This window comes from Schistocerca nitens, chromosome 9 (assembly GCF_023898315.1).
Source record: "Schistocerca nitens isolate TAMUIC-IGC-003100 chromosome 9, iqSchNite1.1, whole genome shotgun sequence".
Taxonomy (NCBI): domain Eukaryota; kingdom Metazoa; phylum Arthropoda; class Insecta; order Orthoptera; family Acrididae; genus Schistocerca; species Schistocerca nitens.
Genome location: NC_064622.1, coordinates 288,652,161 through 288,668,081, shown reverse-complemented (window position 1 = coordinate 288,668,081; position 15,921 = coordinate 288,652,161). Strand labels below are relative to the sequence as shown.

The 15,921-nt window shown below is 41.9% G+C and overlaps 1 protein-coding gene across 1 annotated transcript in view; it reads left to right on the top strand.

The window, feature by feature from the left end:
• Positions 1-15,921, top strand: part of LOC126202937 (cubilin-like) — a 771,281-nt gene that overhangs the window by 521,786 nt on the left and 233,574 nt on the right. Inside the window, exon 48 of the mRNA XM_049937033.1 lies at positions 336-523. Within this exon, the coding sequence (XP_049792990.1) occupies positions 336-523 (188 nt within the window). The remainder of the gene's footprint in view (positions 1-335; positions 524-15,921) is intronic.

Here is a 15,921-nt window from a genome sequence, read left to right as displayed (position 1 = left end):
ACAAGTTGTATGCTAGTAACATAATCTCATTGTTTTAAACCACTCATGAAACTTAGTATTATCAATTTTTTGTGAGCTGATATTGTGATGCACAATGGCCTGTTTTCTTGTCAGTGGGTACTGGGCTGAATAAATGTGTCAAAATTCATTTGAACTACTGTCAGAGGTGAAATTACAGAATAACAGCTGCATGTGAAACACTGCTTTTTGCTGGGAATTACTTATTACAAAACCTATAATTCCGTACAATAATTCATAAAGTAATCGTATTTATGTGCTGTGCTATGTCGTGCATTTTCTAATCTACATACTCATGTATTTGGTTCTTTCTGCAGGATGTGCCCAAGAGCTAACAGGGCCAGAAGGTGAAGTAACAAGTCCTGGATACCCAAATGCAAGGGATCGATTTCAGTCATGTCAGTATGAAATTACAGTTCCCAAAGGCCGCCGTGTTTCCCTTGATGTGCTTGACATGGACCTAGACAATAGCCTAATGTACAACAGACCTGCCAGCTTTATATCAGTGAGTTATTGGACTCTGCTTGCATGCTTGCATTAAAAAATAGTAAAACTTTTTATAGGCTTATTGTACACTAACTGTTGAATGGGCGAGGGAAAACAAATATGAAGGGGGTCGTGTAAGAGAAAGTAGGATATCAAAGAGCATTTTGCTGTCCGCAGTCCAGAGAAGAAAGAAGGACAAAATGAGAAATAAATATGGATAGAGAAATAGAAATGAGAAGTGAAATTAATAATACAATTAAGAATTAACAGGAAAACAAAACTGGCGGTGGGGCAAATAGAAAGGGAGAAGGAGAGATGAAGATAGTAAAAAGAAGTAAGGAGAGTAATCAAGTATGTGAATAAATGTAAAATATAATAAAAAGGAGTGGGGTATTTTGTGTTAACAGAAATTAGCGACAAGAAAATTATGGATTGCATGAACAGATCTGAAACCAAGTTATCCTCCCCTGATTTTTAGGGAAAAGTAGTATCGACTGGGAAAATCCAAATAGTTCTTGTGATGTAGCAGGTACTTAGATGCGTTGGGTCAGATTCAGCATATGGCAAGCAGGTGCCTGAGACATAGAGTTTGTCTATGCCCATTCAGGCACTCACCCAGTTTAACAGTCATTATTCCTATAAAAACGACGTGCAGTGAACACATGTTACTTGGTAAACAATATACATGATTTCATATGTGGCATCAACTTAGATGTTGTACAATTTACCAGTGATGGGGCTTTTGTGATCTTTAGTGGGTGGGTGCATGGGGCCAAGTATGACCAATGCAATAGGGATAATTGTATGATGAGGATATCAGAAAGACATGATCTCACTTCAGGGCTTGGATTGCGAAGGTCATGTCCATTGGTAGAGTAATGTATAAAGAATATTCAAAGCCATTGTGATGTGGGGTGATTCTAAGTTTTTAGAAGTAAGAGCTCCATTTGTCAGAGCACTAGAAGGTTACTGTCTGGGAGATTTATTTGCAGACAAGACCTGAAGATCTATGGAGTAGATGTGATATATAAGTTTAGGAAAGGCTGTTGGTGTATGCGTTGAGGAAATCTACATATACATCTATACTACATCTATACTCTGCAAACCACTGTGAAGTGCATGGCAGATGGTACTTCCCATTGTACCAGTTCCTACAGTCTTTTCCCATTCCATTCATATATTAGCATGGGGAGAATGACTGTTTCAATGCATCCATGCATGCTGTAATTAATCTAATCTTTTCCTCACAATCCCTATGGTTGTAGTATGTTACTAGAGGCATCATAGTTCTTGAAACTTTTTAAGTAGACTTTCTAAGGATATGACTTTTCAAGCTTTTCCATTGAATCTGTTGCAAATACACTTCTGGGGATTGCTGCCAGATCATATTGTGTAAATCGCACAATATTTCATTGATGCAATTTCATGACATCATCAGGTGGTGATAATTGCTGCTGTCACTGGTGCATGGTACAACTGATGATAATCAGATAGCGGCGTAAACATTTATAGGCCCGGTAATAAGCAATACACATGGGCAGGACGATGCTCACAGTTGGAGGAAAGTGGTACTCCTAGTGCCCCCTGCTGAGAGCCACAGAAAGACCGTTCGTGCATGCGCTGTGGGCAATGACTGTGCTGCCAAAGCTCCTGTGGTTAAGAGCTGAATTAAATATCAGCAGTGCATTGTGTCGAGTCATGAAGCAGAAGTTCTTGTTTTCCCTAAGGATAGTTTATACCCATCTTTAAGAGTCTGCCAGATCAATTTCTTCATCTTTGTAACTCTCTCCCATGAATCAAACAAACCTGTGATCATTTGTGTTGCCCTTCTCTGTATAAATTCAATATCCCCTGTTAGTCGTATTTGGACAAATCCCACAAACTTGAGGAATATTCAAGGCTGGGTCACATGAGTTATTTATAAGCAATCCAGTTTGTAGATTAGTTGCATTTCCCTAGTATTTGGCCAATAAACTGAAGTCTGCAACCTGATTTACCTATGACTGTGCTCATGTGATCACTCCATTTCATATCGCTACAAAGTGTTACATCCTAATATTTGTATGAGTTAACTGATTTCTGCTCTGCCTCATTGTCCTATTACTTTTTTGTTTTGTGAAATACACAGTTTTACATTTCTGATCATTTAAAGAAAGTGGCCAATCTTTACTCCACCTTAAAATCTTATCAAGATCTGACTGAATTTATTATTACCATCTTTCAGACAGTACTATATTATATAGGGTGTATATGCTCTGGGACAACTGGAAAATTCAGGAAAAACTTGGGAACTTTTTCATCTGGGAGAAAACCAAGAAAAACCTAGAAATATTTGGAGTTCTGGGAATTTTTCATTGTTTTAGGTTTCAGTTTTTTTTTTTTTTTTTTATGGTAAGAACTGACACTGTAACAAAGAATATCCCGCTTCTGCAGAATAATACTGCACCAATAAAACATAAAAGAGAGAAAAATAAAAAATAATAATAAAACTTTAGTAGCAAAGGATATGGGCCGTTTACAACAAAAGACCGTGCACACACAAGTACCTGCCAACAGCAAAATGTGCCAAAGATTGTGCTATACTTTGTAACAACAACTGCTTCTGATGAGTGTGACAACACAACTGTATAAATTTGGTTCATGTGAGCAGCTGCCAGTGGGCTCATGTGCCACAGTTGTCATGTATCAGTAGTTCCATCTCCCACTTTTGGCTACGTGAATCCGGATGCTAACTAGAAAAATTTTTCTGGCCTGCAACCAGCCAGATTCACACATGCAGAGAGCAGTCTTGAGTTGTAGTGGGTAGGGCAGTAGTCTCCACATGACCTGTGAGTTGCAGTGGGTAGGGTGGTAGTTTCCACATGACCAGTGTTTACGTTTAGTAATTTTGCTTTTTACTCTTTGTTTACAGCTGCCATGTCAGATGCATACAAAATGGATTTCTGTGGCTGGGACCTATCAAGTGAATTAAAATACATTCACATAATTACAAAAAACTAAAATATATTATTACTTTCAGTTTTCTGATTTTTATTTGCACGTTTTTGGCAGTCAAGCATTAATTACCTTGCAGAACAATGGAGCTGTTTTTTGGCAAAGAAATGTGGCTTTTATTAATGATTTACACTGAGGCAGTCAATTTACTCAGAAAAAAGCATTTCATTCCACAGTATAGGCTGAATTTCATGTGCACATTTTCATCTTCTGCCATGTATGGCATTATGTCATAATAAAGAAGCCAAACATGAGATAGTACAGTACTGGTACTCCAAGAAAATCTACATCCCAGGAACCACACTGAAAAACTTAATATCAGTTTGTGCCCTACTTCATTTTGAATCTGGACATATGAATGTCCTGTTCAAGCCGAATTATGCGTTTTGGTATGGTTTACAAAATACTGATGCTCTTGAAGTATCCTCTGATGTCCTGTTTCTTTTATAACATAATGTAACACCTCTTAATTCTATGTACATATGAACATACAGGCTTCCTAGGCCATCATAGCTGCGCACACTCAGTAAATGCCTGTTTTATGGAGCTCTCTGGCAGCTGCTGTAGTGAACCTATTTTTAACAGCTCTCAGGAAAATATTGCTAATGATGGTTTGACAAGCATTATTTTCAAAGTAAATTTTCTTTTATGGAAGATGAATTATGTTACATATGAGAATGTGTGATGGAAGTTCTTAAAGCACAGAGCATTTGACTGTTGTTTAAAATTTAACACTTTGAGGACCAGCCACGTAGAAGAATTTTAAGCCCAGAAGACCAGACATTTATGTCATTATTTTAAATTTTACTGGCACATTCATGTGATGTATCTTAAAGTGTAACACATGCAAAAAAGGCCAGTATTACATGTTAGAGCTTAGCCTCTCTTGTAGCTTAATGATATTTGAGATCAATATTATATGTGAAAGCTTAGCTTTTCTTGTAGCTACACTATGTATAATAATTTAATCCATTAACTTTTCCTATTTGTGTGTTTGTGCCACGTAACAGCGATGTTGATGTTGGCTGACTACAACACATGTTCTATGCTCTAAATATCTGCTGTCGTCAGTTGGCAATGTCACATGATGTACGCTATGATTGGCTTATAAAAGGGCATCACAGTCTTGATTTCAATGCTTCGGATACTAACTCACTGTGTTTGGTGGAATTCAAATCTATACTTTTGTAATATGAAGATATGCAGTGCACATGTTACTGCACATTATAAAATGTTGATCATTCAAAGGACTGATAAGTTTTACGGCTCCGTAGGAAAGTATACTGTCACTTAACATGGCAAATATGTTATTTGTTAACCAGGAATAATCTGGGATTTGTTTTTTCCTTGTCCACGTGTACACCCTGATATGATAATTGTATCATGGTGATAATTGTATCATCTGGAAAAAGTTTGAGCTTGCTATTAAAATTGCTTGCAAGGCCATTAATATACAATATGAACAGCAAGGGTCCCAACACACTTCCCTGGCACACACCCAAAGTTACTTCTACATCTGTTGATGACTCTCCATCCAAGATAACTTGCTGTATCTTCCTTACAAAATAATCCTCAGCCCAGCCACACATTTTGTTTGATAGGTGATACGATATACTTCTCATAATAAGTGTAGATGTGGCTACTGAGTCAAATGCTTTATGGAAATGGAGAAATACTGAATCTTCCTGACTGCCTTGATTCAAAGATTTGAGAATGTCATTTTAGAAAAATGTGAGTAGAGTTTCACAAGATAGATGTTTCATAAACCATGCTGGTTGGCATGGAGGAGGTCATTCTGTTTGAGATACATCTGCATCTACATCTAAACTCATGCTCATAAATTAAGGATAATGCTGATACATGGTGAAACAATGCTCTGGTGGGTGGTTTGCAGATTTAAATCACCTCGAGGTATGACCATGTGGTGCATTTGACCTGTGGTCATCGCATGTTGGTGCTGGCAGCAGTCCACATATGCAGAGGTGTGTTGGTGCACGTCAGAGTACAATGCAGCGAATAAGTGTGCAGACGTTTTCAGATGTGCTGATGGTGACAGTGTGTTGAAAATGGCTCAAAGAACATATATTGATGACGTTATGAGGGGTAAAATACTAGGGTGACTGGAGGCTGGTCAAACACAGCAGGTTGTAGCACAGGCCCTCCGCATGCCACAGAGTGTGATCTCAAGATTATGGCAACGATTCCAGCAGACAGGAAACGTGTCCAGGCACTACTGAACAGGACGTCCACAGTGTACAACACCACAAGAGAACCGATATCTCACCATCAGTGCCCACAGACAGCCACGGAGCACTGCAGGTATCCTTGCTCAGGACCATACTGCAGCCACTGGTACAGTTGTCTCCAGACACACAGTCTACAGATGACTGAACAGACATGGTTTATTCACATGGAGACCTGCAAGGTGCATTCCGCTGAACCCTGGTCACAGGAGAGCCCGTGAAGCTTGGTGTCAAGAACACAGTACATGGTCATTGGAACAGTGGTCCCAGGTTATGTTCACGGACAAGTCCAGGTATAGTCTGAAGAGTGATTCTCACTGGGTTTTCATCTGGTGTGAACCAGGAACCATATACCAACCCCTTAATGTCCTAGAAAGGGACCTCTATGGAGGTCATGGTTTGATGGTGTAGGGTGGGATCATGATTGGTGCATGTACACCCATGCATGTCTTTGACAGAGGAACTGTAAGAGGTCATGTGTATCGGGACGTCATTTTGCACCAGTAAGTTCACCTTTTCAGGAGTGCAGTGTGTCCCACCTTCCTCCTGATGGATGATAATGCACAGCCCCACCGAGCTGCCATCGTGATGGAGTACCTTGAAACAGAAGATATAAGGCGAATGGAGTGGCCTGACTGTTCTCCAGACCTAAACCTCATCAAGCACATCTGGGATGCTCTCAGTCTTCAAACCCCTGGGACACTTCAGGAACTCCGACAGGCACTGGTGCAACAATGGGAGGCTATACCCCAGCAGCTGCTCGACCACCTGATCCAGAGAATACCAGCCCATTGTGCGACTTGTGTACGTGTGCAGCTTTGACGTCACCTCACTCTTCACACGATTACCGCTGGAAGACTCCCTAGCGCTGCTCGAAACACGCTTTAGTGAGGACACAATAAAGCTGTTCCGGCATGTGTTAACAAACACCTACTTCAAGTGTGGAGGCAAATTTTATGAACAAGTGGATGGTGTAGCCATGGGGTCCCCTTTAGCTCCAGGCATCGCTAATCTTTACATGGAGCACTTTGAAGACATAGCCCTGGACACCGCCCCATTGAAACCTAAAGCCTTCTACAGATATGTGGATGACACTTTTGTCGTGTGGCCACATGGCAGAGAGAACCTGCAAGACTTCCTGCGACATCTCAACAGCATACACAGCAACATACAATTCACCATGGAGGTGGAAGAAAACGGAAGCTTGCCCTTCCTTGACATTCTAATCAAGAGGCACCCTGATGGCACCTTGGGTCACGCTGTGTATAGGAAGAAGACACATACGGATTTATACCTCCATGCACAGAGTTGCCACCACCCAGCACAACGCAACTCAGTGCTTAACACACTTGTGCACAGGGCCAAGTCTATCTGTGATGATGACAGCCTACCTGCAGAGTTACAACACCTAAGGAAGACCTTCCGCAGCAACGGTTATAATGAGACGCAAATCTCGCGTGCCCTACACAAGAGCAGGAAGGTAGACACACCAGAAGAAGAAGATGAGACCAGATGCCTGGCATTTCTACCATACGCGGGACCGCCAACAGCCAAGATTGCCCGCATTCTGGAGAAACACAACATCAAGACAATTTTTCATGCCCCAAGTAAAATTAAGGACATACTTGGCTCAGTCAAAGACCACCCAGGACTGCAGACTCCGGGCGTATACAGTATTGAATGTGAATGTGGTATGAAATACATCGGACAAACGCAGCGCTGCATCACGCAGAGGCGCTCGGAACACATTAGAAATGTACGCCTTGGTCAGACAGAAAAATCGGCGGTAGCGGAACATAGCCTTAACGAAGGACACACCTTCCTCTTTGAGGGTACGAAGAAGCTGTGTGACGCTAAAGGATTTTGGGATTCAGTTTTCAAAGAGGCTGTAGAAATTCGGTTGAACAGCAACCTGATCAATCGAGACACTGGTTTCCAACTCAGTACAGCGTGGAATCCCGCAATAACTAAAATTAGAAGAGAACGCTCCGGCACGAAGACGGTAGCGGCCACAGACGTATTAGGAACCGGCAGGGACTCGATGCCCGGTCCGCGCCGCGAACCCCCCACCACTGGCGCGGCGGCCGATTCCGCAGGTACCTGATTGGTCGGCGCCCGGAATCAGTCACTGGTCCAGGAGCCTTTATAGGACCGCGCAACACAGCATCTCGACACTTCGCTTGAAGATGATGGGTACGAAACCCTTCGAAACGTTGCGAGAAGATGACGCCTTTACTCGGCTGATCACCCGAGAAGATTTCACGAATGGAATACGCCGAGAAAGTCTCAAATCACATGTAGTTTTTTCTGTCGTATTTGCCCTCTGTACTCTGCTAATAAGTTTTGGTACAATTGTCTCATGGTCACTGATATCAGTTTCGATGTTGGCATCCTCAAATATTTCAGGCTTATTTGCTGCCATTAGATCCATCATGAGTGGGGTTTCAAACTGTGTGTTCTAGAATAGTTTGAGATAGTGAATTTAGTAATGTTTCAGAAGAGGTCTTATCATGTTCACAACTGACTAAACTGTAATCATCCCAGTTGATTTTTGAATAAGTCAAGTCTTCTCCAGTGATACCAGTATGATTGCAGAATGTACACATAAGTGGAATGAAGTTTCCTCTAAAGTTTTCAGTCACATCAGGTTATGAAACTGGTGGTCAATAGAACGACTCAGTCTTCCTCAAACAATCTTGCATGCAGCTTCAATTTCTGTCTCAATGGTTTTGAGATTTTTGCCTACTGCATCAAATACATCACCTACTTTTACCATTAGCCCATTCGTTTGATATCTGCTTAATTTTCCCCAAAAATGTATCCCGTAAAATTTCAAGTTTTAACCAGCTTTGTATACTAAGTGTTATGTGAACTTCAGTGCTTTTAGGAGAGCTTCAAACACAGGCACTTTATTTTGGGACCTTAAAGATCTCAACCATAAGAAGTCACAGCCCTGCTTGTTTCAGAATTTTTGCAGCCTCTATTTCAAGCCTGCCATTCAATTCAGAACAAGGGGGCCATGATCTGCTCTGAGGACAAAGATACAGATTGTGAGCTTAATTGAAAGTCCATGCCATGAGCAAGGCTAGTGTTATCAAGTTTCTCTGACAGTCAATGAAATGATCCAATTATTACTTCAGGGACCAAACCACAGGCACCATTCATCCCAACATGCATAACAACCTGCAGTTGGTTGCTTCCCTCAGTGGCTGCCAAAATAGCCTCTTCAGAATGCAGAATGAGGCCCCCGAAGTATACACATTGTGTGCACATGGCATTCCTTCCCATCCTTTTCTGCCCTTTCTGTTAGAGCTACCATCATTAGATGTACATTTGAACTATCAATGATTAATAGACCCCTGCTCTTTTGTGTTTGCCTCCCCTTGACATAGGACACAGCACATTTCCCAGCAGGTGAAGTGAGTCTCACTAGATCAGTTTTGGCTTCAGTGGAAGACAGCACTTTGTACTTTCTGATTAGGGAGATGTATGTAATGACCTGGATTCTCCTTGGTCACTGTTTTCCCTGTACTGGATTCATAAACCTACCACACACACACACACACACACACACACACACACACACACACACACACACACACACACCACTCACAGTCAGATGGACGAATAGCAGTAGATCCTGTATTTTCTGCAAAAGAGGCAGTACTCATAGGTGAGGATAGTACTTGAGGTACATTTTGTATCTCTGATATGTGACTCTCAGTATGCCTCCCAACACACTTATTCACAGCAGATTCTCAGTAGACCCCCCCAATAAACTGCCTTTCATTTGACAGTGGTCAGAGTATTTTCGAGTTGCTCACAAATAGCAGCTTACTCATCCTGTACCTGAGAACGGCATACGCAGTAGTGCTGCATTGTACCTAGTGCAGTGTTTCATGGAACAGTAATCAAATAACTTTAAATGAAACAATGGAAAGTCCAGGATGGGGGTAGCAATCTATCCTTTATATAATATTGTTGTAACTTTAAACAAAGTTTCCTGATTCTCTTTTAGTCAATTGGTCTGTTATGCTACAAGTATTATCAATAGCCTTTTAGAACTGGGGCCATTTACAGCCAGAACAAGATATTTATTACCATAACAGAAAAACTTAATTTTGCTGTTTCTCTGACACATTTTTCATGTTATGATCACTAAAATTAACAATATTGTTAATTTACCATGAATGCAGATAATATGAATTGCTGTCAAGAGAGAAAACTAATGTGACCTGATAAGTTAGTTATTTACAGTAACTCTAATAATGCATATTTGCTACAACACTCATAACTTAATGTAGATTCTCAATAACAGATGTTTGCAAGAACATGAAAACAACACTCACAATTGAATGTTTTTCATAAATGTATGTTTCTCCAATGTTAATATACACTGAAATTCGATGTGAATGATTCCATGGGTACCTTGTGTGCAAGGAAGGGAGTGTATGAAACAAAAGAGATGGCAGTCGTGAAACTGTAGGTAATGTTCCTTATTGGTAGGTTTCATGTTGACCAAGGTAAAGGAGTAAAAGGAGTAAAAGAGGAGAGGAGCAGGGAAGGGGAAAGATGGATAGGTGTATTGACACAGGATGGTACACAAAGAGGGCGAGGGCATGAGAGTGGGAAGGAGGTGATAGGACAGAGGGGATGGAAACTGTTGGGTGGAGGGTGTGAGTACTGTAGGTTGAGTGCAGGACAATTTTGGGAGCAGAGAATGTGTTGTAAGGAATACTCCCATCTGCACAGTTCAGCAAAGCTGATGGTAGATGAGAAGATCCAGATGCCTCAGGAAGTGAAGCAGCCTTTGAAATCAAGCATATTATCATCATCTGCATGTTGTGTCACAGGGTGTTTAGCGTTGCTCTTGGCCACAGATTGACTGTGGCCTTTCATCCTGGTGGACAGCTGGTAGGCAGTCATACCAATGCAAAAAAGTTGTACAATGATTGCAGCAGAGCTGGTATACGATATGGTTGCTTTCACAGGTGGCCCTTCCTCTGATGGGGTATGATAAGCCTGTGACAAGACTGGAATAGGAGGAGCTGGGTGGGTGGATTGGGCAGGACTTGCACCTGAGTCTTCCACAGCCATATGATCCTTGTGGCAAGGGCTTGGGTTGGGAGTGGCATAGGGATGGACTAGAATGTTGTGGAGGTTAGGTGGGTGATGAAACACTACTTCAGGAAGGGCGGGAAGTATCTTGGGTAGGATGTCCCTCATTTTAGGGCATGATGACATGTAACCAACCACTTCCTTCACCAATTCTCCACCATACCTACCCTTTTACTTCATGGAACCACATTTATCATTTGATGCCACTTGCCTCTACATGAACACCCCCATGTTCATGGTCTTACTGTGATTGAACAACACCTTTCCCAACTTCCTTCAGACTACAAACCCACTACCTCTCTCCTCATACACTTTAATGACTTTATCGTGACCCACAACTGCTTCTTCATTGAAGGGAAGGTATACAAACACAGCCAGGGGGTCCTCTTATGCCAACCTGTTTATGGGCCTTCTAGAGAAGACCTTTCCAGCCTGCCAAAATGCCAAACCCCTAGTCTGGTTCACGTTCATTGCTGACATCATGATCTGGACTCAAGGCCACAAAACTCTATCCTCATTCCTTCACAACCTCAACACTTTTTCTCCCATCTGCTTCACCTGGTCCTCCTCAATGCAGCATGCCACCTTCCTGACACTGAACTCCTCCTCTTTGATGGCTCTGTCAACATTTCTGTCCACACTATACTCACCAACCACCAACAGCACCTGAATATTGATAGCTGTCATCCCTTCCACACCAAAAGGTCCCTCCCATACAGCCTGGCCACCCGGGAATGGCATATCTGCAGTGATAAGAACTCCCTTGCCCAATATGCTAAGGATTTCACCAAGGCCTTCACAGACCGGCACTAGACTCGAGACCTAATCCACAAACAGATTTCCCATGCCATTTCTCCACACACTTCCAATCCTCTCACACCCCCAACAACCAGCTAGAAAGGAGTGTCTCCTTTGTCATGCAGTATCACACTGCACAGGAACAACTGAGCTACATCCTTCGTCGGGGCTTTTGATTATGTATCATCATGCCCTGAAATGAGGAATGTTCTACTCAAGATCCATCTCACCCCTCCTAAAGTTGTGTTGCGTTGCCCACCCAACCTTCACAACATCCTATTCCATCCTTATGCCACTCCCAACCCCAACCCTAGCCACAGGGATCATACTCCTGTGGAAGACCGAAGTGCAGTCCCCCACCTAGCACCTCCTATTCCAGTCCTGTCATAGGCTTACCTTACCCCATCAACGGCTGGCCACCTTTGAAAGCAACCATTTCATGTACCAGCTCTGCTGCAAACACTGCACATCTTTTTATATTGGTATGACTGCTAACCAGCTGTCCACCAGGACAAATGCCCACAGCCAAATTGTGGCCAAGAGCAAAGCAGATCACCCTGTGGCACAACATGCAGCTGAACGTAATATGCTTGATTTCAAAGGCTGCTTCACTACCTGAGCCATGTAGATCCTTCCCTCCACCACCAGCTTTTCTGAACTACACAGATGGGAGTCATCCTTACAACTTAAGCCATTACCAAAATTATCCTGACCTCAACCTACGGTAACCTGCTGTCCTCACACTCTCTATCCAACAACTTCCGCCCCTTCTGTCCTATCACATCATCCTTATTCTCATCCATTTGTGTGCCCATTGTCTTCCCCATCCCCTCCAGATTTCTGCCTCTGTTCTGCATGACAGTTGCATTTTGGTCCAAGCTGCTTGAGATAGCAGTCCTGTGTGCATTAGGTGTGCTTGCTTGTGTCAGTGATCGGGATGGTGATGTGTGTGTGAGGTATGCTTCCTAATGTGAATGAATGTGTGTGTTCATTTTCTGAAGGTAGCTGTGGCCAACAGTTAATTTGTAAGTGTCTTTTCATTGTGCGTATCTGCAACTCAGAGTGTCATCTTCATAGTGTGTAGCAGTCTACCTTTTTTCTTATATGGTTGACGTCTTGTGCTGAATTTTCTCTAGCATATATTAAATAGTTACAGTGTATATATGCTGGCTAGGGACTGTCATTATGCCTAGAAATTTAAAGTATGTGATCTGAGGCTATCCCGGTATATACGCTGATTGAAGGGTTCTTGGGTGTTCAGCCAAATACGATCAGCAAATGCCCATAATATTTCAGCGAATAACCAATCTGCCATCACCAGGTAGTGCTGATACAGTCCACTCACTGCCACTGGTATTGATCTCTTGCAGGTCCAAGTGCAATTCTGTGCGCCAACGGCCAACGGCCACAGCATGTTCAGTGGCGTGGAAAGCGATGGCTGCTGTTGGGGGCGGGGGGGGGGGGGGGGGGGGGTATTGCAGTAGGCAGCTGTGGCAGAATGATCTTGTGTCCACTTGCACCTCAATAGAGCTTAGTATTTGTTGCCATGCCTTCCTGAGTTGGTAACCAGTGTCCCTGTTAATGAGGTTGTCTGTTACACGAATTTCTATGGCCTCTTTGAAGATGCAGTTCCAGTAGTTATTTGTGAAGGCTATTACTTTTGTTTTGTCATACTTCACTGCATGTCCAGTGTTTATGCAATGTTCTCCTAGCGCAGATTGGCTTGGTTGGTATAGGTGGGTAAAGCGTTGGTGTTCTTTGCATCAATCTTCCACCATACGAACTATTTGGCTGATATAGGATTAGTCACAGCTGCACGAAATTTCGTGTACGCCTGCTTTCTGGTGCCGACATTGTCTTTCAGCATTCCTAGTAAGACAAGCATCTTAGCTGGTGGTTGGAAGACTGTGTCGATCTGTGTTGCCTCAGTAGTCTCCCTATTTTGGATGACACGTTGCCTGCAAAAAGTAGAAATGCCAGGCCTTTTTTCTCTTCTTCCATTTGTTCTTCATCTTGGTCCCTACTGTGCCTTTGTTGTCAGAAGGCCCTTTGGATTTAGCAGTTACTGTATCCATTCCTATGGAACACAGTTTCCAGATGTTTGATTTCCGTTGATAGGTTTTGATTGTCCAAGATCGTGTGTGCTCTGTGTATCAAAGTGTTGAGAACTCCGTTTAGCTCAGCCAGATGGTGGCAACGGGAAGCTTGTAGGTACAGATCAGTGTGTGTGGCCTTGCAGTACACACTGTGAACTAGCGAGCCATATCACCAAAATATTGTGGGCATTCAATGATTGTATCTGGCTGGACACCGGAGAACTCTTCAAACAAATTTAAAGTAATTTCTGCAGGCCTCTGTTGGTGCTAATACTAATAGGCATCTGAGAGATTTCTTCTATCAGTTGACAATATGTTCAGGGTGGTGATTCTTCTGGAAAATCTGTAATTCTCAGGGACTTATATTTTACCTGGAAAACTTGGGGAATGTCAAGAATTTTAGAGAATTCTGTGTTTTTAACGTAACAGTGGAATTTAATTTATTGAGCTTTATAAATCACAAATTCTAAAATACTTAATTCTTTGAAGTGTGCTAATTATTTGAATATTAGTCCGTTACAAATTATTGATGTTAAAAACTGTGGTTAAGCTACAACTGAGAGGAAAGAAAAGTTATTACTGTGAGCTGCTAAACCCGTACCCTCCTCACCCTTGGTCTCTATTAATTTCTCAGGAGCTTCTTGTGACATCATCTTCCTCCCCATACCTGGAATTCTCAGAGATCACACCACCCACTCCCGCCCTGCCTCAAATAGCCACCCTGACGTTTAGCTATTGAGGAATTATTCCAAGGCAAAATTCCACACTGTAGATGGAAATGGAAGAAAAGCAAAGCATGTGTGTTTGATCAGCCTGTTTCTTAATTTCTTCAATAAAAAAAGGAACATGAGCTGGTTTTGTGCACATATAATTGGTGTGTGCTTCCAAAGAAAGTTTTATGTCTGTGATGAGTCCAAATAATTTCACTGTTTTATTTTTACTTAGACTGTCTTGTTTCTGTTTAATTTATAATTGGGTGGCCTGGTCCCAGTGGATAGTCATTTGCATCATTTCTCTGTTGTAATCTCATACACTTACTGTTGTCATATAAGACATTCTTATATGGGAAATAATTTGAAAAGTCATTAATGTAGACAATGAACAGGAATGGCCCAAGAAGAGAGTCTTGGGAGATTCCTCTTTTTATTGGGGGTAATACTGATCTTTGCTGATAGAAGATGTGAATAAATTGAGTGATTTATCTACAGTGCTATAGTATTTTAACTTGGTGATCATATTGTCACCACAACCTCTTCATCATGCTTTTGTTTTCCAACTACAGTTTTCTGTAGATGTGGATATAAGTGAAACTTACAGGGTGCCGTATTAAGTGAATTAGTTGGCTGATCTAACTCATCATACTTTATATTTTCCAGTTTACACATTGTCAAAGCACTATTTTCAGCATGTGCAGGAAAAATGACAACCCCTTGGGGTTTCCCTCATTTTTGTCAATCTCCTGTGTCATTGTTTTCTTCCACTCATTCATTCATTGTGTTCTGTAGATCATGTCAAGTAAAAGAACCTTAGGGATGCAAAAAGAGACAAGATACTTTAACCTGGCACAAAGACAAAATAGACATTTAATCACTATTTTGCACTCATGGTAAATTAGGACTGCACTACTTATTGCTAGTCACACTTACTCCATCTACAGGCTTGGACATAAATAAAGAACACAACACATTACCATCTCTAACACGGTGTAGGAAAGCCATTGACATTCAAAACATCTGTACCTGCATCTACCTCTATACTCTGCAAACTGCCTTGTGGTGTGTAGTGAGGGTACTACAGTGTACTAGTGTCAGGTCACCTTTTCCTGTTCCAGTCACGTATGGTTCACAGAAAGAATGATTGCTGGTAAGCCTCCATGTGGGCTTGAATTTCTCTAATTTTACATTGATGTTCTTGTCATGAGATATAAGGAGGAGGAAGAAACATATTGATGGACTCTTCCAGGAATGCATAATCCCAGAACTAAACTGTAGGCCATACAGTGATGCAGAACACCTCTCTTGTTGCATCTGCCACTGGAGTTGGCTGAGCATCTCCGCAAAACTCTTGTACCTGCTATGTGAAGCTGTAATGAGATGTAGAGCCCTTCTTTGGATTGTCTCTGTTTCCTCCATCAGTCCTATCTGATACAGATCCCATGTTGATGAACA